The 18,735-nt window shown below is 41.0% G+C and overlaps 2 protein-coding genes across 2 annotated transcripts; one reads left to right on the forward strand and one right to left on the reverse strand.

The window, feature by feature from the left end:
- Positions 1-3,954: 3,954 nt before the first annotated feature.
- Positions 3,955-8,329, reverse strand: LOC133866442 (enolase 1, chloroplastic). Its single transcript, XM_062302972.1, has 7 exons — positions 7,631-8,329; positions 6,363-6,670; positions 5,881-6,035; positions 5,454-5,771; positions 5,038-5,184; positions 4,896-4,946; positions 3,955-4,274 (listed from the first exon to the last, which is right to left on the reverse strand). The coding sequence occupies exons 1-7, from the start codon at positions 8,059-8,061 to the stop codon at positions 4,209-4,211; spliced, it is 1,476 nt and encodes a 491-aa protein (XP_062158956.1). The 5' UTR covers positions 8,062-8,329; the 3' UTR covers positions 3,955-4,208.
- Positions 8,330-15,896: 7,567 nt separating this feature from the next.
- LOC133866195 (uncharacterized) lies at positions 15,897-17,588 on the forward strand. Its single transcript, XM_062302736.1, has 3 exons — positions 15,897-16,371; positions 16,492-16,964; positions 17,148-17,588. Exons 1-3 carry the CDS (start codon positions 15,897-15,899, stop codon positions 17,586-17,588), a joined length of 1,389 nt encoding a protein of 462 aa, XP_062158720.1.
- Positions 17,589-18,735: the final 1,147 nt, after the last annotated feature.

Below are 18,735 nucleotides of genomic sequence, written 5' to 3' on the forward strand. Positions count from 1 at the left end.
TGAATGATCATCAAAGTTCAAACAATAATCACAATGAGACACACATCCAAAAGGCTAAGAAAAAAGACAATGTGGAATCCTGATGCATATTATCATGTCCTATAATGCAATGTCAATACAAACACAAACTCAAGGTAGAAAGAAACGAAGATCATCAAGTCTTCCAGATTGAGTTTTAATCTTAGGATATATGCAAAAGAATGACGAATGCAAACCTACGATCTAAAAGGCATGAAAAGAGATGCAAAACAAGATGAAGACTCTAAATGCATACAAGAATGAAACATACAATCAACAAAAAGGTTTTGAGACAAGTACACATTTTTGTGAGAGTGAGAGACCAAGATTGAGGAGACACATCTCAATCATATTTTGAAACAAAATTCTCTTCTTTTCATAAACAAGCACATGCATTTTTTGAAGAAATTCAATCACACACTTGTGATAGTCATATACAATGATGCACCAAATATGATTACAATGTGTACCAAAATGCACAATTTTTTTTTTTCCATATACATGATAGTTTTTAAAACACATCCAAGGCAATCGTAGAAATTCCACAAGTGAGGACACAAGCTTACGTATGCAAGGACCTCAACATATCTCACATGAAAATGAGGTAAACCATGAGAAATAAAAGTCAAACCCTTTTCCCTGGTCCCCAAAAAAATAATTACACACCAATTCCTTCTCAATTGTCCAAGGTATATTCACAATTTAAATCTCGTAGGAATTTCACTTTTTTTTTTGGCAATGGTTGGACACCGTCTTTCTACAAGGACTTTAGAAGCAATTTTTTATTTTTATATTTTTTTTTTAAACATTTGATCTTTGATTAAGTTTTGCATGTCTTTGAAAAAGGTGATGCCATGAAAATTTAGCCATAGGTTCGACTTGCAGGGTCAATTTGAACTTGGGTAAATCACATTTCTACACAAGAATGTCTACCCGATCTTACATGTGTAGCCTGCCTCAAGCTTGTGAAACAACCGTGCAAGAAGATGACATTCTTTAAACAATCCATTAAGAACAAATGCACACACACTAAACAAATCCATCATATATATAAATTTTCAGGCAAGAAGGTATACACATGACAATATGAGTGAACCAATCAATGAATGACAAGAGTAAATTGTGATACTTTAAATGCGCATTCTAACCATCATGGTCTTCTCTCATTTTTTTTTTCTTTCTAAAAACTAAGCACACAAAACAAATATACATTACAAATCTAAAGACTCGCAAAACAAGAAATATGCATGTAAACAAACTAAAAAATTCATGTCCTAGGATGCATGAACAACAGTAGCACAAAGTTCCATCGACACTAAGGCACCCTTTCCCTTATTGACAGCAGTAGCGCAAACATCATCAACACAAGAAAGAGGGACAAGATTAAAAATCCCTTTGTTGACATGTGTGGATCTTGGAGCGGAAGCACTTTTATAAAAAAAACATATCCACACTTGTAACCAATGGGTTTTTGGGAACTCAAGATACAATCATAATCAATACCAGAAATGTTAGAAAAATCAGATTTGCAAATAACAAGGTCATCTTCTAGAGATTTAACTTTATCCACAAGCACTGATTTCTCATATCTCAAGGAATCATTAACAACATTCAAATCATGCAATTTAGCACACAAAGATTCATTCTCAACCACTACCTCCTCCTACTTCATATGAAGCTGATTATAGACCTCTTGGAAATCTCCTCATCCTCAAAACCTTGTGATTCATCCTCACAAGTCACAACAAGCACATAAGGGTCACAAACAAAAGAAACATCCGCATTCTTCATAGAGGTGGTGAAAGCCATGTAATTAGCATTCTTCTCCTTGGTGTTCTTGGAGTCATTGGACTCGAAATCATCACATAAGGAGGCATTCATGGCTTGACCTTTTGCATTCAATGAAGGGTTCTTGCTAGTACCCTTATGAGCGTGAGGAATTTTCCAAACTTCTTGACAAACAAGGCCTCTTCCTCATAAAATAAATCATCTTGAAATGATTCACTAAGGTCACATGGGTCAACCACACATGACCCGCCACCACTTGTCAAAGAGGTGAAAGAAGCCATGGATATCCTTTTCTCCAAGGTGGCTTTCATGGCTTTTCTTTTGGACCACATACACTTTGGGAAAAGCACTTGATTATGTCTAAAACCAAAACACTCATGGCACTTGATGCCTTGAGTATCCTTCTCTTTCTTGTCCCTATCATTACTCCGAACACTAAGGGACCGAGAAGTAGCCATAACACAAGGGGTAAAGGAACATACTAAGGACGTTACTCCAAAAGGAGTGAACTGGCTTTGATACCAATTGTAAGGAACTAGGGACCGAGTTCCAACCCCAAAACAACCACAATTACAAATACAGTAACATAAACAAATTAGATCAAATTAAAAATATTGCAATGATAATAACACAAACCACTATAAGCAATAAATCAATCACACTTCCACAACACAAGATTTGTTGATGAAGTGGAAACCCTTTGAACAAATAATCTTCCATCTTCCTCTTCTTTAGCTCCCTTCCTATTTTTTTCTTCAATCTCCCTTCTATCTTTAAATGTACACGAACATAACTATATTTTCAGCAAATTTAAATCCCCCCCCCACCTTTTACTCAGGAATACTTCAAATCTATCATTTCTACCCTTTATTTCTCCAAATGTATGACAATTGTTTGACCTTCTCTCTTCTTCTACCTTCAGAAACACTACATGCTAACCCATTGCATACCTTCTAAACTTCTCTCAGTGTCTCTTTGCTTAGAAAAAAGATAGCTCAGCGTCTTAGCGCCATCTGCCGTGCATCTTTCCTCTACGTTGGATGTTGATCGGTCGTCGCTCCTCATTTTATGTTGCGCGTCCATCAGCGACGCATGCGACCGTGCACAACCACCTTAGGAGGAAGCGACAAAACGCCGCATATAGTCATAGACCCAGGCAACCCACGTGTTGAATTGTAGGAGGAAGTGGCTACCGCATGAGGGTTGGTTGATGGTAGCCCAACGCTTTGTATTTTCTCTTTAGTTTTCTAAGTTTTTTAAGTGTATTTTTTTTTTTGTGTGTGGGGGGGGGGGGGGGGGGGGGGGGGCGGAGGGTTGCTTAACGATGAAGCGTACCAAAAAAAAAAAAAAAAAAACCAATCGAATACTCGATTGGGAATTCAGCTATGGTCCTGGCAAGTTGAATTCAAACAAATTAATTTTGAAAACTCTGATCACATGCCTGATGTAGTTGAGCCGAGTTCGAAGAGGCAATACTCGGCATGATTACAACCCTAATTGTGACAAATAACTTGTGGTGGTGTATGCCTATATAATCAATATCTCCCTCCATGCAAATTTCAGCCGTTTTTTTTGATGGGGTCATTATGAAATTACACATTTACCATAAAAAACTAAAAATAAAAAAAAGGCGCTAACCACCCGTATGGTTTTTATAATTTTTGAGGATAAATGCGTAATTTCATAATGACACCGAGGGAAAAATAGCGAGAATTTGTACGGATGGAAATATGTATTATAAAAGTATTCTACGTAGAGTTATTTGCTGCGATTGAAATCTGAAGGAGTTATCTGTCATAGCATAAAACCCCAAGGGCTAATTTTAAAATTTCCGTTCTGTTTTTGCCTGAGAGGATCGAGTGAATGGGCTGTTGTTTAGTTTCAAGAAGCAGAGGTTTATGTTATGGGGGGGTATAAACCGTACGTGTACGTTTGCTCGAAAAAGAGACTCGTAACCTTTTCGTTTGATACTGATTGATTATGTTTCTGGCGGTCAGTGGGGTGTGCATAACTTGTTTGATAATAATGAAGGTCGCATGTAGGCTTTGTTCTAATTTTATTGAAATGTGTTGGATGCGAGGGCATATGTGTATTTTTCCATCCATTGTGAAGAACATACCGATCTATGCCCTTACAGTTACAGCAAGCAGCATGACAAAACATTTCAATAGATGCTTAAAAAACAGCACAACCTTGTTTGTTATTCACTCACACACAACTATAGTTTCAATTCAGAATGTAATATAATTGATCAGCTAATGCTTTTTTAAATAAGCTGATAGGCTCAACCAAAAATTTGTCTCCAAGACTTTTAAATGGCATCCCCACTTTGACTTTGATCCACTACCTTATTATTGCAGAAGAAAAAGGTTGGGAGATTGAGAAATGGCTCTTTCTTCTCCCTAAGGTGATCTGAAAGCTTCACCAGCATAACGCACATTTCCAAGTTCCTCTTCAATGCGGAGAAGCTGCAATCAAATTGAAATCCCAGAAACAAAGGGAAGTTAACATGAGATTAGTCCGGTCACATGAGTAATAATCATGATATATATATATATATATGTATATGTATTCTGGGAATATTTTAAGTAAAGAATTAACAAGAACGATTTTCAGGATACCTATTAGAAAAGATCATATGGGCTCACGTTGGAGTCTAGTAGAACTAGAAGAATGAACTATCAAAAAGTAAGCCTCTCAGTTTTTAATTTCTAATACTTCTAGTCTTTGCTAGTCAAATACTTCTGAAATTTGGTGATCTGGACCATGCAATCAGACCAACCTTTAGAATTTGGTCTTCATGCGATCCACTTGATTGAATAGACTATAATCTATGTCATAGGCATTCAAATTTATTCCTGATTATGCAATAACACAACATACAACCTAGCTTATTTCAATTCTCCACATATATTCATGATCTTCTTTTGTATTATTATTATTATTATTATTATTATTCTTTTATCAAATTCAGACATCTTGTCCATATCTGGAAAAGCATGTCATTATCGCAAGGAGGCTATAGAGAAAGAGTGAAGAAATTCTCAAAAGGGAAGAGAGAAGATAACCAACTAAAGTTTCCAGTTTACCTGATTATACTTGGCCAACCGCTCACTTCGGCATGGAGCTCCGGTTTTGATCTACATGACAGAACATGTAGTGGTCAACTTCATAGAAATGACATAAAGACATGAGAGATGGCAAAGTTGAAGAGTCCAAAAATTAAAAAACCTGTCCACTAGCCAAGCCAACAGAAAGGTCAGCAATAAAGTTATCCTCAGTTTCACCACTCCGGTGGCTGACCATGACACCCCAACCTGCAGCTTTAGAGTCAAGTGCTGCCCGAACAGATTCAGTCACTGTACCAATCTGGTTAACCTGCAATTGAATGCGTAAAAGATGAGCTAAATGCAGCATCAACATGGCCTGTCTCTCTCTCACATGATAAATCCATGTAAATTTATAAACGATAAACACTGGAACAATGAATGGATGATAAAAGGAAACTGGAGGACAATGCAGAAAACAATGACAGTGAGCTAAAAAAAGAAAGGCGTTCAACCAAAAGAGGAAAGGAAAAAAATGAAAAATGTAAAATCATAACTCCTTTTGAGTGAATCAGAAAATGAATGAGGGTAGATGCTTGCCTTTAGAAGTAAGCCATTGCAAGCCTTTTTTTGAATGGCTTCAGCTATTCTCTTTGGATTTGTGACCAACAAATCATCTCCTACGAGTTGAATGTCAACTGAAGACTGTAGTGAAGCCCATGAGCTCCAATCATCTTGATCGAAGGGATCTTCAATGGACACGATAGGAAATTCTTTAACAAACTCCTTGTAGAGTTTGGAAAGGCTCTGAGCTGAGTGCACATGAGCTCCATCATTTGGTTGTTTCTTGAAGTCTAGATCATATTTCCCATCTTTAGTGAAAAACTCCGATGCCGCAACATCCATTCCAATTTTAATCTGGATTCCAAAAATTTAACTTGAAAAATTTACGTTGCAAACAAAAATATAACTCTTTTTGGATAAGTACGTTGCAAACAAAAATATAATTTAAATTAGTGCCTCCTACCTTGCCAGTGTAACCAGCCTTTTCAATGGCATCCATGAGTAACACCAGGCCCTCCCTGTTATCTTGAACATTGGGAGCAAATCCCCCCTCATCTCCCACATTGCAAGCATCTTGCCCATATTTGGCCTTAATTATTCCCTTCAGTATATGATAAACTGTTTTATCCAAAAGATAAACAGGTTAGCTTTCTTATTACTGATGATGGGTAATTGATGTAATTATACAAAAATCTAAGAACTATAATGTCAATGACAAAGCAAGTCTTCAATTAGCTGTGATCCATGGATTTGCATCAAAACCATAAGTGTGGAAAATAAATCGCAATATCAAATTCGAAATTGTACTCCAAATTGATTCACATCCAACAATCAGATTGCCAACCAGAAAAGGAAGGCATGTGCATGGTTCTAAAATAGTATCAATGGCAGATACAATACCCCATAAAAAGACAACTGTGGCAAGAAACCAATTATTTTGCTTACCTTCACTACCCATGCGGAATGCCTCAGCAAATGAGCTCGCACCTACTGGTAATATCATAAATTCTTGCATGGCCAGACTGTTTCCAGCGTGGCTGCCTCCATTTATAACATTAAAAGCTGGAACTGGCATAACAAGCTCCTTTGTTCCGGATAGTTCCTGGATGTGCTTGTATAAGGGCACCCCCTTTGCTCCTGCACCTGCTCTGCACACACTTAGGGATACTCCCAATAATGCATTAGCACCTAATTTTGACTTGTTTGGAGTTCCATCAATTTCCAGCATAATAGCATCCACATCAGCTTGGTTCCTTGTTAAACAGAGGCAAAAATGTCAGAGCTATATAACCTACAAACAAGAAAAATCAACCTGTAATCATTAACAGTATATGTAAACAGACATCCAGGTCCACAAGAAGCAAAGAGCAAGGCCACAAAATTGAGAAAGCTTAGGTTTCAACAGGCAGAGAGCTAAGCACAACACACAAGGAGAGTTAACAGTAGCAGCCTGTTTGTATGACAGTCCAGTTACAGTGATCTTGTTCACAACCACTTCCTATTTTTGAATCTCCTACTTCTGCATAACGAAACAGTATTTACAAAAATTGGTACTCTTTGTTTAAAATGATAGGCCTTTTTTTTTAAAAAAAAAAAAAAAAAAAAAAAAAATTAAAATTCCCCAGAGATATTTTAGATTCTCAGCAATCCCATTTAACGGTTACGAAGGATTTTAAACGGTCGCTTAATGTTATTCACAGAACCTTCGGATTCGATGGTTCTCACTTTTCAAACAATGAGCACTTCTTTCAGGATCTTCCATTTCCATAACATCCATACTTATTTTTATTCTCTATGTAAATAATTTTTTTACAGCCAAAAAACGTGTGAACATACCGTGGCTTACATCCAGACCTTTTCTTTGATTCCATATTACAACTTCCTAGTTGCTACTACTATAGATAAAAAGTCCACTTTTACTGAAATCGAATCTTTTCTCGGTAAATGTTAACATTTTTGTTCCGATCTTTTATTTCTCAACTAAAAAAAAATTATCAAACAATTCAAATACAGAATACTCACTTACATGAAAAAAAAAAAAAAAAAATACTTAATACTCTTAAAAATAAAAAGAAACACCCCAAAAACACGTTAACAAACAAAGAAGTTTCACGAATTCATTTTCCAGGGAAACAAACACGAGCTGCTAGTCATAGTTTGAAGAATATCTCAACCCCCAAAAAAACAAAAAAAAAACAAAAATTAAAATTTACCGGACATCGACGCCGACGAGCTTTGGAGCGAGGATTTCGTTAATGTTCTTGACGGCATTGAGGACGCCTTTGCCTCCAAAAACGCTCTTATCGCCGTCTCGGAGCTCGAGGGCCTCGTAGATCCCCGTGGAGGCCCCACTGGGAACCGCCGATCGGTAGAGAGCGTCGGTGATCAGATCGACCTCCACCGTCGGATTGCCTCTGCTGTCTACGATCTGGCGCGCCTTCACCGACCTCACCGCATGCTCTCTCGACGCTTTCACGGACGACGGAGCAACCGCCACGGAGCACCGGACGGTGGTTGGGTGCCGAGCTTTGTGGGGTGTGAAGGGAGGGATAGGAATGGAATTTTGAGGCTTTGGTAGGGGCTTGGAGGGAATGAAGGAGTTTTGGAGGAGACTAGTGTTGGTAGCTTGGGAAGCTAAGGCCATTTTTTTCTTTCAGAAAGGCGAAGAGTTTGAAGAGGGGCGATCGGGTTAGGTGGGGTGGGGGGTTATAGCCTTATAGGGAGAGTGTTGGGAAAGCGTGGGAAAGTCCGCCGAGGGGCGATGAAAGCAGTCTGTCTGGTATAGTGCGAAAAAAACAAAAGGGAATTGGAGGCGTGGTGGTTGGAAAGGAGTTGAGAATTACGAAGAGGGCGTGTGAGGTAGGTGCGTGCATGAGCGTCCAACTTCGCTTGTCAATTTGCCAAAGCTTGCTGCTCACTTGGGCGCATCAGAGTTCCGAGTCCTCGGTCAAATGGGCTTTAAATATCTTCCACAAATTAATGGGAAAAATACAATTAGTCCCCAACAGTTGTACTGCCTTGATATTTATTTATTTATTTTGTAGATATATGAAAAAAAACTACATATAACATAAAGAAAAATAACAACAAATTAGGGCTGGGCACCCGACAAGAAATACTTAAGAATAAAAGTACACAGAGGCAATGCGCGATGACGCCGACCTATTGATTTTTGGTACGGATGCCAGAAACCTGAGTCACCAGTAAAGGTGGTTAAAAGTGTGCAAAGAGTCCAGAGGACCTAGATATAGTTACAGGAAAAATAAAGAAACAAAAAACACAAAGTCCAGAAATACGAAAGTGGAAAAACAACCACAACACGGCACCGGTTGGTTGGGAGTCGTCGGTGCCGACGCATGTAGATCACGCGCCAACACTGAACGACCTCTGTTTGGTTGATTTTGCTGCAAACAATCATGTCCTGCCAACAGCAGGGGCGAGAAAAGGCAAGAGGGATGGGTGAAGCTGTCACTCGCCGGTGAGTGGGAAGCACTCTCTGGCGTGTGCAAACCATGCTATGTGGCAGGGAGGTCCAGAAGGAAAGCGGCTGGTGTCGACGGAGGCGGAGGACGACAAGCAGCACAATGTGTTGTTCCAAATCTGGAGTAGAAGTGTAGATCTAGGTTCAAAAACTTGGATAAAAAAAAAAAACCAAACGAAATCCAGCAAATGACCCAGGGGAGGTGCGTTGTGGAAACGAAAAACACAAAGAAGTAGATAAACAGCCTCCAAAGAGGCGGATAGGACTAGATGGATCTCTAGTTGGATAGGGGCCTCATGGAAAGCGCGAGTAGATGGGAAGGGGAGAGAAAGGGAAGAAAACCGGAAGAGAAGGGGAGGAAGCTTTGAGCTTCCCTCCCATGGTGTTTGGCTCGGAGGGTTTATCAGAGGTGGAGAGAAAACATAGGTTTTTTGCTGTATTCTCCAAAAACTTTAGTCCTGGAAGATAATGTTGAGGCTACTACCTTGATATTTTTACTTTCAAACTTTATGGTGATAGACAATACCGCTGGCTTGCCACTTGGCCCTTGGTCCCCCTCAAGTATCCCGAATTGATAGGCTCCCCTAACCTGCAACCATCGAGTCCCTCAAATGACGTCAAGGAATCTAACAATATGTGTTGGGGATAAAATCAACTCCGAAGACACGTGGATTCTGTGACAGTCAGAGGTTCGAACGGCAGAACCGACCCGCGGGACACCTCGAATATTTTCACCTCGAACATGTGTCAGATACCTTGTATAGAAAGTTCATCTCGGTAAGATCACACCTCGGACCTCCCAAACTCTGCACAGTGCGGAATTGTCCGAGATCTCCTAGTTTGGTCGGTGCGAACATGTCTCGGACATTCCCCTGGCGGAAAGTTGGTCAGTATACGAAATGATCGCCTCAAGGTTATTGTTTTAGGTTTAACAAGTGTTTGAGAATCCATAGAACTCAATGTCCAAGATTCATGGACACAGGTTCCTATCTGCGATTGAATTAGAATAGAGATAAGACTCCACTCCCTGGATCTCCGGGATTGACTCTTATCCCATCACCAATAGGATAAGATTGCTGATAAGATGGAATTAAGATCGAAAAAGGAGAGTATTTCACAATCTGGACTCTACTTTCTTATTCAAATTCCTTGAAGATAAGGTTGAGACCCAAGCAAATCAGGATTCAGATTCCTAGTCCAATTGTACTTTGAGAACTTCAGTAGGTCTGTAACTACAAGCCTATAAATAAGACTACTACGCCAGGTATGAAGACACGCAAATTCTCTAAGCTCTGAGATTATTGATGTTTTCCAGAAAATAAATAGTTTGAACTAACTTAGGCATTGGAGTGGGCGTAGTCTGCACCCCTGACTAGTTGTTTGTTATTTTGCAGGTCACAAGTTGAATCAATTCGAAGGGAGACGACAAATCACAAGGCGATACGTCACCGTACTGGAAACTGTACCAACAATATGCACATTGGACGAAGGTTAACTAACCCGGGGTGACCCGTAAGCGGACTGTCGGTTGACCGCCTGCAAACCAAATAGTGAAGAGCCAATGGTGGGTGTTTCGAGTCCTAGCCAAAGGATTCATATATGGCAACTCAATCGCAACACGCAAGTCATTAACTACGCCGCCCGATATGGGTCCTTGTACCACTATTAAGTAAAGGATCCATCATGGGGATATTAGAATGGAGGAAAATCCCCTTAATATCAACAACTTCCCTATAAGAGGTCCTCGCTACTAATACTTTCCTTATAAGGTATGTTGAATTAAATCTTCTATGATCATTGCATTGCCTTCTCGTCAGTAAAAATCCTCTCTGGAGTGCTCCCGCTGGCGACGCCAACAAGTCACCCTTTGTTCCTTTCATCTTATAGGTAGGTCAAGTCTAAGGGCGACGGTTATACTATATTAGCAGTTTGGTGCTATTTATGGGAATGAAAAAATCTGGCTGTGTCATGTAACAAAAGACCAATGCCTCGAACTCGATCCCAAAGTGTGCGGGCAAATGGAGAAATCGCCCCCAATCAACCTAATGACCCCTGTAGCGCCCCAAATTTGAAGTCATAAAATAAAATGTCTTAAATTAGAATTTAAGACTGCGTAAAATGGACAAGTATAGAATTGACGTTCAATTCGCAAGACTCAAATGACTTAATATTGTTGGAAACAATATTCATGTCCAGCTGTTAATAAAATACGTGGCTTATGACACAATATTTTATTCCCGATAAATTAATAAGGTTATATGAATATTGATGAAAATAAACATTCTTTAGTCTTATTATTTATAAACCATGATTTTATAAATAAAGAATAATATTATTAAACTCTAATAATATTGCTGGATTAATTAATAGACAGACTGAATTATTCAATATACTAGTTGATATAGTAATATTGATGAATAAAATTATTGTGTAATATTTACTGCGTGTAATATTATTGTGTAATATATATAAGATGTCATAATATTATTGAGATAATAATATTTACTATGAAACGAATTAGACTCTAAACGGACTTAAAATTATAATCCTAATGAGTTAGATTAAAATGGTAAAAACTCGAGGTAATAAATATTTGCGGTAAAAAGGTAATTAGTAAGTTTTGAATAAATATCTTTATATTAACTCAGGTTAAACTAATTAAGATAAAATTTAATCATAGGTTAATCAAAATATCTTTATGTTTTATATACTTATCATTTCAATTGATAACTCAGCTTGTGACTTAGCCTTCTCATGATGAGGCTAATGACTGATCCTTATGAGTCACCTTCGTTCTAACTTGTTAACCAAGTTGTTTCCACGCCTATTTAATCTCTTCAGCACACTCTCTTCTATCTTCTTCATTTCTTTCATTTTCCTTTGTGTTTCCCCTTCTTTTAACCGAGTATTCCAGCTGCATTTCTTTCTTGGACGAAGTATGGCTCGTAATCTTCAACCTCGGATACAATACAAAGAAAAAGAGGACGCCTCATACGGAACCTCCTTCGAAATAGTCTAGGAGGGTATATTGGTGACTCTGCAAAATAATCGAGCACAAGCCTTTCGTGGCCTTGCAACGGATTACGCACGATGTGCCTACGACGTTGGGTACCACCACGATGTGATGTTGATCCTTCCTCTTCCAACGCCCTCGTAATTATCTCTAAATCATCATCAGAGTCATCATGAAGGATTTTGGGAAGAAAAGAGGGACTCTTAAAGAAGAAACGAGCCATAGAGTAAAAATAGAGATTGAATGGAAATAAGTATTAGTTGGGGTGAATGATAATTGTGGAGGAAATTGTCTTATTTATGTAAAGCATACGACAGATTTTTTTTCAAAAATATGGCCGTTAGAAAAAAAAAAAAAAAATTATCAAAAATATGACCGTTAGGAAATACAACTAATTTTAAAAAATATGACCGTTAGGAAAAAAAACAAATTTTCAAAAATATGACCGTTAGGATAAAACAAATATTCACAAATATGATCGTTAGCAAAAGCAAAATTTTTTAAAATATGACCATTAGAATAAGATAAGTATTCAAAAATATGACCGTTAGGAAAAGACAAACATTCAAAAAATATTAAATAGAAAAATAATAAAAAAATCTGAAAAATTATTATTTAAATGGAATAGTGAATATTGACTAGTTAAAATGGTGAGACTGTTGGGAAAACTTTAAAAAAATGGCTCACCAGAATAACAAAAAGTGATTTTTAGCTATTTTGGTGAGTAAAATTTGGTGAGCCTACTAGGAATGCTCTAACATAGAGAATGGGAGAGAGAGATGAGAAGAGAGATCTGTAGGGAGGGAGAGAGAGCGAGAGAGAGAGAGAGAGGGCCGATCGTGGTGGACCCAGACCGAACCAGAGAAGAGAGAACCAGAGGAGGCCGGTCCTCCATGGGTCGTAGGAGGACGCGACTTCCGACGACTTGGAGCGCAACTTTCGGTGGGTGGGCTAGGTCGGCGAGGCAGAGCCGATTTTCGGCGGAACAGAGGTGCGATTTTCGGTGGGCGACGCCGGTGAGCAAGCTGGGTTTTCAATGGGTGATTTCCGGCGATGTGAGGCAATTTCCAGCAAGTGACGTTGCAGAGACCCATGAAGCCAATTCCACCATTCTCCCAATGGATTTTCTGTGAAAATCCCCAAAGGTAAATTCCAGTTATTTAGTGTTATTGATAGATAAATTGGATGTTTGTGATTTATAGAATTTCATACTATTTTTATGGATGTTGAACCCTGTAGACCATCCCCATGGGGGTGGTGAAGGGAAGGCCCCAATTGGTAGAAAAAAACCCGCAACCCCTTGGGGTTATCCTGCACTTGGAAGGAGAAGTAGAAAAAGGAATAAATATAGTGATAATTTGATTCTTCGTCGCCGTAGTAAATAGGATAATTAACTTATAGGAGAATAGAACTGTGTTATTTATGGGCGAACGACGGGAATTGAACCCGCGCATGGTGGATTCACAATATCGGTTTTGAGTGTTTGGGTTAAAGTTTGATTTCTTGTTGAAGTTGATTGGGTATTTTCTGGGTCTTGATTGGCCGGTGGAGTGGGATTTTGGACAGCTGTGTGTACTGTGATGTGGGTTTGCCGATCTTTAGTCATGTTTTCTTGATTTAGCCGATTATGGTCTGTTTATGGTATTCCCTTAATTTGGGTTATTGGTACAGTTTCCGGTATGGTGACGTGTCGCCTAGTGATTCGTTGTTTCCCTCGATCGGCCTACCTCGAAACCTGCTAAATAACAAATAACTAGTCGGGGGTGCCGACTACGCCCACTCCGATGCCTAAGTCAGCTCAAACAAATTTTCTGGAGAATATCAGTAATCTCAAAGCTTCAGAGAATTTGTGTGTTTTCATACCTGGCGTAATAGTCTTATTTATAGGCTTATGGTTACGTTACAGACCTACTGGGACTTTTGAAACCCAATTGGACTAGGAGTTTGAGTCCCAGTGGGCTTGAATCTCGACCTTATCTTCAGGAGATTTGAATAAACAGTAGAGTCCGGATTGGATAGCACTCTGCTTCTTCAATGGTTGTTCTATACCATTACAGCCTTATCCCACTAATTATGGGATAAAGATTAGCCTCTAGGCTTCCGGGATATGGGCCTTGTCCTACTGTGCAGCGTTCTTGCTTCAGGGATAATATGCCAGTGCACTGTTAACATTTAATCACTTCTTAGTCGAGTTTAAGAAGATACCTCCGAGACGGTTGTCTTCGACCAATCCTCCGAGACATAAATATCCGAGACATGTTCACTCCGAACATACTAGGAGATCTCGGGATATTTTTCGCCGAGGAGTAAATATCGGAGATATGTTCGCTCCGATCATACTAGGAGATCTCGGGATATTTTGCCGAGGTGTAAATATCGGAGATATGTTCGCTCCGACCATACTAGGAGATCTCGGGATATTTCGCACAGTTGCTGAGTTTGGTAGGTCCGAGGTGTTATCATACCGAGACAATCCTTCTATACAGGGTCACGATGAATGTCCGAGATGTAACACTGAGGTGACTCAAGGTCAGGATCCACGTGTCCTCAGGGTTGATTTTATCCCCAACAGTTACCCCCCTAATTCTCTAATTTCAATAATAAATTGAAATTATGGGAATTATTTGTTGCCTGCGAACCTGTACCCTGCTATTACTTTTGTCATAAATGCCGCGCCTTTTTGAAAGTTTGAACTTTACCGCTTCTTTTTCTCATAATGACGGAAGCCCTAACGCCGCCACTCCTTTATAATCATGAAGCGATATTCTCGAGGTTGCGTCTCTGTTGGTACATTTAATTTCTGGATCTGAAACGTACACCCCTTCAGTTTTCGGAGATACTGAAATGATGGCGCCTCTTGATATCCTGGACGCGTGGGGGATATTTAATGTTTTGACTGCTTTCACTATTCATCCTCTTTCATACTTTCGTACTCTTTCATTATCCACCATTGTCTCCATCTTTTTGAATTTTTTCCTTCTATGAAACTTCTACTCCTCCTTTCTCTCTCTGAAATGGCTCCCAAGAAAGGTACCTCAAATATTCCCCCTACCTCTCGGGTTCGAACCAAAAGGTCCGACGGCCACGTAGACCTTTCTCCCCTGGAGAGCAGGGTGGAAACCGTCCTCTTTGAAAGGCATGAGGGTGTACTATGGCTGAACTATGACATTCGTCCTACAGTGAGGATGTTCTATCAGGCCCTTGGGGCTCGACTTATTGGTGGCGGCGATGTCACTTTATTCGAAAGGATGTTTCTGGCTGGACTCCCACTACCTTTCCCGGAGATTGCACGGGACTTCGTCCTCTTTCTAATGGTTGCTCCTAGTCAGATCATGCCCAACGCCTGGAGATATCTATTCGCTTCGTACATCTTCTGGAGGCTAGTATTGAAGAAGGAGATGAAGATTCTTCAATTCTTGAACATTTATAGGCCGAGCCAGACTTCAAAGGGAATGATCAAATTGTCTGTCCGTCACCCCCCTATATTCATCAAACTTAAGAGTGGGTTGACAAACAACAAGTTCTGGGAGCAACAGTTCTTTCGAGTATCTGGGGAATGGGAATGCCCCGAAGGTACTGTTTTGCCTGAGAACCATAGGATGTCTCGGACCTGGCAATTGTTGCAGCCTAACCGAAGTGAACAACCTTCAATTAGCATATCCGACTGGGAAGATGTCATGAAGATAAGCGACTGGTCTGCAGTTAGGGTTAAAGCCGAGAAGTTTGAGGAAGTTGAATTTGACAACCTTGTGACAAAGGAGAATTTGAGGCAATTTCTTGGATACAATATCCAAGGGACAAGAAGACGATCACCAAAAGAGGAGCTACCAAGAAAAGAAGTGATGCACCTCCATCTCCGAGGCTTGTCACCAAGAAGAGACCTTCTGGCAGAGCTGAAGAAATTCCTGAGGATGTTCCTTTGAGGAAAAAGTGGAACATTCCTCTGGCCGCCTCAGGTGCGAAGAGAACTTCTCCGAGGGTGTCCATGGCTGGAACCAACACTGAAGAGGGATCAGCGAGCTTTCGGGGTTTTGTTCCGGAAGTCTCCCCAACCCGAGGAGCTGGCTCTTTGCCCCATTTTGCCCTAAGAGATGAGTCTGGCTCTGACGCCTCATACCGGGGCTCAGATATTCCTCTTGAGGAAACCAACGCCGGTGCCTCCACAACAACAAGTCCGGTGCCAGAGAGATCAGAAGGGGAGGGTGAACCGATACTTGAGGCCTGTACCGTGCAAGCCATGCGTCGGGTGAAGAACCCGGCGAGGAAAAAGAAATTCGGTGCCCGAGATCACCTGGCCGAAATAATTTCGGAGGCTGAATGTATGTGGGGTAGGCCAGTCATAAGGCCTTCTGATGCCGAGGAGGTCCGACAAGAGTCTGCCTCTTCAGGTGAAGAGTCTGCTGAAGAGAGGGATGAGGATGTTAGCACCCCCCCAAGACGAAGCTTTTGCCGAAGACATGGTGGAAAAGCATACTCCTCGAACTCCTTCAACAGAGCGTCTAGGAACTCCTCCACCCCCTAGCTATGACTGCAAGATGGAGCATGCTACCCCTCCAGAATCATACACGGCTCCTGATCAGACCGAAGTTCAAATGGGAACACCCGGGGGGTAAGTACTAAAGTGCCAGGAAGTTCTCAGCAAGCGGGGGTTCAGAATACGCCGGGTGCTGACCTTGAAGTAGGGGGCGCGGATCAGTCCGAAGCGAGCCAACATCTCGGAGTGCCTGAGGGATCTAGAGTCAATACTGAGGCCACTACTCCCGAGGCAGATCTGCATCCTGAAGCTTCTGATAGAAATAGATCCCATACCGAGGCTAGCACTTCTGAATTAAGGCCTAATGAGTCTGAGGCAGCCCCGAATACAAAAGCTGCTCCTTCTGCGGGCCCTAGCTCTTCTTCTAGACTTACAGCAGCCTTTGAAGTCTTGGGCAGAGGCCTTCTTAGTCATCCGATGGAGGCCATAAAAAACCTAATCCCCGAAGGGTTCCTGGGAAATGCAGGGGCTTCCTCCCCAGAGAAAATTGCCCAAGGCATTCTTATCTCCCATTACCAGGTGAGTTTCCAAAAACAAACTTTTGTTTTAACCAATTTTTCTCACTTTATTCTAAATTTGCCTACCTTCTTTTTATAGCTTCTGGTGAAGATGACAGCTCTCTAGCAAAGATATGAAAATCGTCAAGAAGTGCAGCCCGCTGCTCCAACTCCCGAAGTGCAAGCTCGACTCTCGGGTCTATAGAAGGAAGTAGCAACTTTGAAAGCTCTCCTTCAATCCAGGGACAAAGAGCTTGCTTCTCGGGACTTGATTATATCCGAGGAGCGCTCCGCTAAAGCTCGTTTACAAAAGGAAGTGTTTAAGGCAAATGAGCGGTATACTCGCTCTGTTGCTAGTCTTTTTGCTGAACTTGACCGTGCAGATCAACTGGCTTCTCACCTGCGGGCCGTGCAAAACGAATGCTCCGAAGCGTGCAAGAATGCTGAAAATGCTGAAGCCAAAAAGGAGAAGCTGAAGGCCGAGGTTGAAAGGCTTGAGGCCGAAAGAGACAAAGTTGTCAAGGCACAGAACCGTTTGGAGAGTCTTTTGATCAAACTTAGAGCCAGATATGACGCGGGCCAAGTGAAACTGAAGCGCTATCTGAAGCAGCTAAGCTATGTGCCATTTCTTCAAGACCAGAGCTAGGCTTGGGGATTCAACTGGGGGTTCGAAAACTTTCGAACTTTGGTGAAGAACCCTCAGTATAAGTTCGACCCTGAAACTGTTGGGCCGCATCTAGTAGGTATTCCGGATGAAACAGTCCAAGAAATGGATGACTTCGGTAAAGAATTCATGCCTGATGTTCCGAGTTGGGGTGCTGACACACCGGATCCCCGAGAGGACCCTCTTGAAGAAGCTGCGGACTAAGGATTGTTTCCTGGGCTTGAATTTTTCTTTCTTTCGTTTTGAAATCTTTGTAACCTGTAAAAGATTTTATATATCACTGAATTGAAATCACTGAATTGAAATCACTGAATTGAAATCTTGACCTTTCAATTTCCTTATCTCTGAATTTAGATGATCCATATTCATAGCATCTGGAGACCCCCGACTGAGGGGTTTCTTGTCTTGGTATCCTTTCCATAACCCCTTTGGGTTGTCCGAGGAAAGGATTTGGGCGGATTCTTTCCTGAATGTCCTTATCCCTTCGGAAACCCCCAACCGAGGGGTTTTTTCCCTTTGTATCCTTTCCATGACCCTTTCGGGTTGTCCGAGGAAAGGATTCGGGCGGATTCTTATCGAGATATCCTTAACCTTATCCCTTCGAAAACCCCCAACCGAGAGGTTTCTTCCCTTTGCATCCTTTCCATGACCCTTTCGGGTTGTCCGAGGAAAGGATTCGAGTGGATTTTTTTCTGGATATCCTTAGCCTTATCCCTTCGGAAACCCCCAACCGAGGGGTTTCTTCCCTTTGTATCCTTTCCATGACCCTTTTGGGTTATCCAAGGAAAGGAATCGGGCAGATTCTTATCCTCATCCCTTCGGAAACCCCCAACTGAGGGGTTTCTTCCCTTTGCATCCCTTCCATGACCCTTTCGGGTTGTCCGAGGAAAGGATTCGAGCGGATTCTTCCTTGAGCATCCCCACCATAACCCTTTTGAGTTGTTCGAGGTTGGGAGTCGGGTGGATGTTGATGTAGCTTGATCATCTTTGGAGAAGTTTGATGAAGAAGTGTTTTTACTCTGTTCTGGACTGCTGCTTTCTTCTTAGCAGAGATCAATCAATTCGTGGGGACTGCCAATTCTTCCTTCCTCTCGGTTTTGGACTGACTGGGGAGTTTCTTGCCTTGATT

Source organism: Alnus glutinosa, chromosome 4 (assembly GCF_958979055.1).
Source record: "Alnus glutinosa chromosome 4, dhAlnGlut1.1, whole genome shotgun sequence".
NCBI classification, from domain to species: Eukaryota; Viridiplantae; Streptophyta; class Magnoliopsida; order Fagales; family Betulaceae; genus Alnus; species Alnus glutinosa.

Excerpts from the sequence above, each read along its gene's own strand:
- LOC133866442 (XM_062302972.1), bottom strand. The coding sequence starts at position 8,061 with ATGGCCTTAGCTTCCCAAGCTACCAACACTAGTCTCCTCCAAAACTCC. Across the intron at positions 6,036-6,362 it reads ATTCCGCATGGGTAGTGAAG|TTTATCATATACTGAAGGGA; the intron begins GTAAGCAAAATA and ends TGGATAAAACAG. Across the intron at positions 5,185-5,453 it reads GCAATGGCTTACTTCTAAAG|GTTAACCAGATTGGTACAGT; the intron begins GCAAGCATCTAC and ends ATTCAATTGCAG.
- LOC133866195 (XM_062302736.1), top strand. The coding sequence starts at position 15,897 with ATGGCTGGAACCAACACTGAAGAGGGATCAGCGAGCTTTCGGGGTTTT. Across the intron at positions 16,372-16,491 it reads AAGCTTTTGCCGAAGACATG|ACCGAAGTTCAAATGGGAAC; the intron begins GTGGAAAAGCAT and ends GCTCCTGATCAG. Across the intron at positions 16,965-17,147 it reads TTCTTATCTCCCATTACCAG|AAGGAAGTAGCAACTTTGAA; the intron begins GTGAGTTTCCAA and ends TCGGGTCTATAG.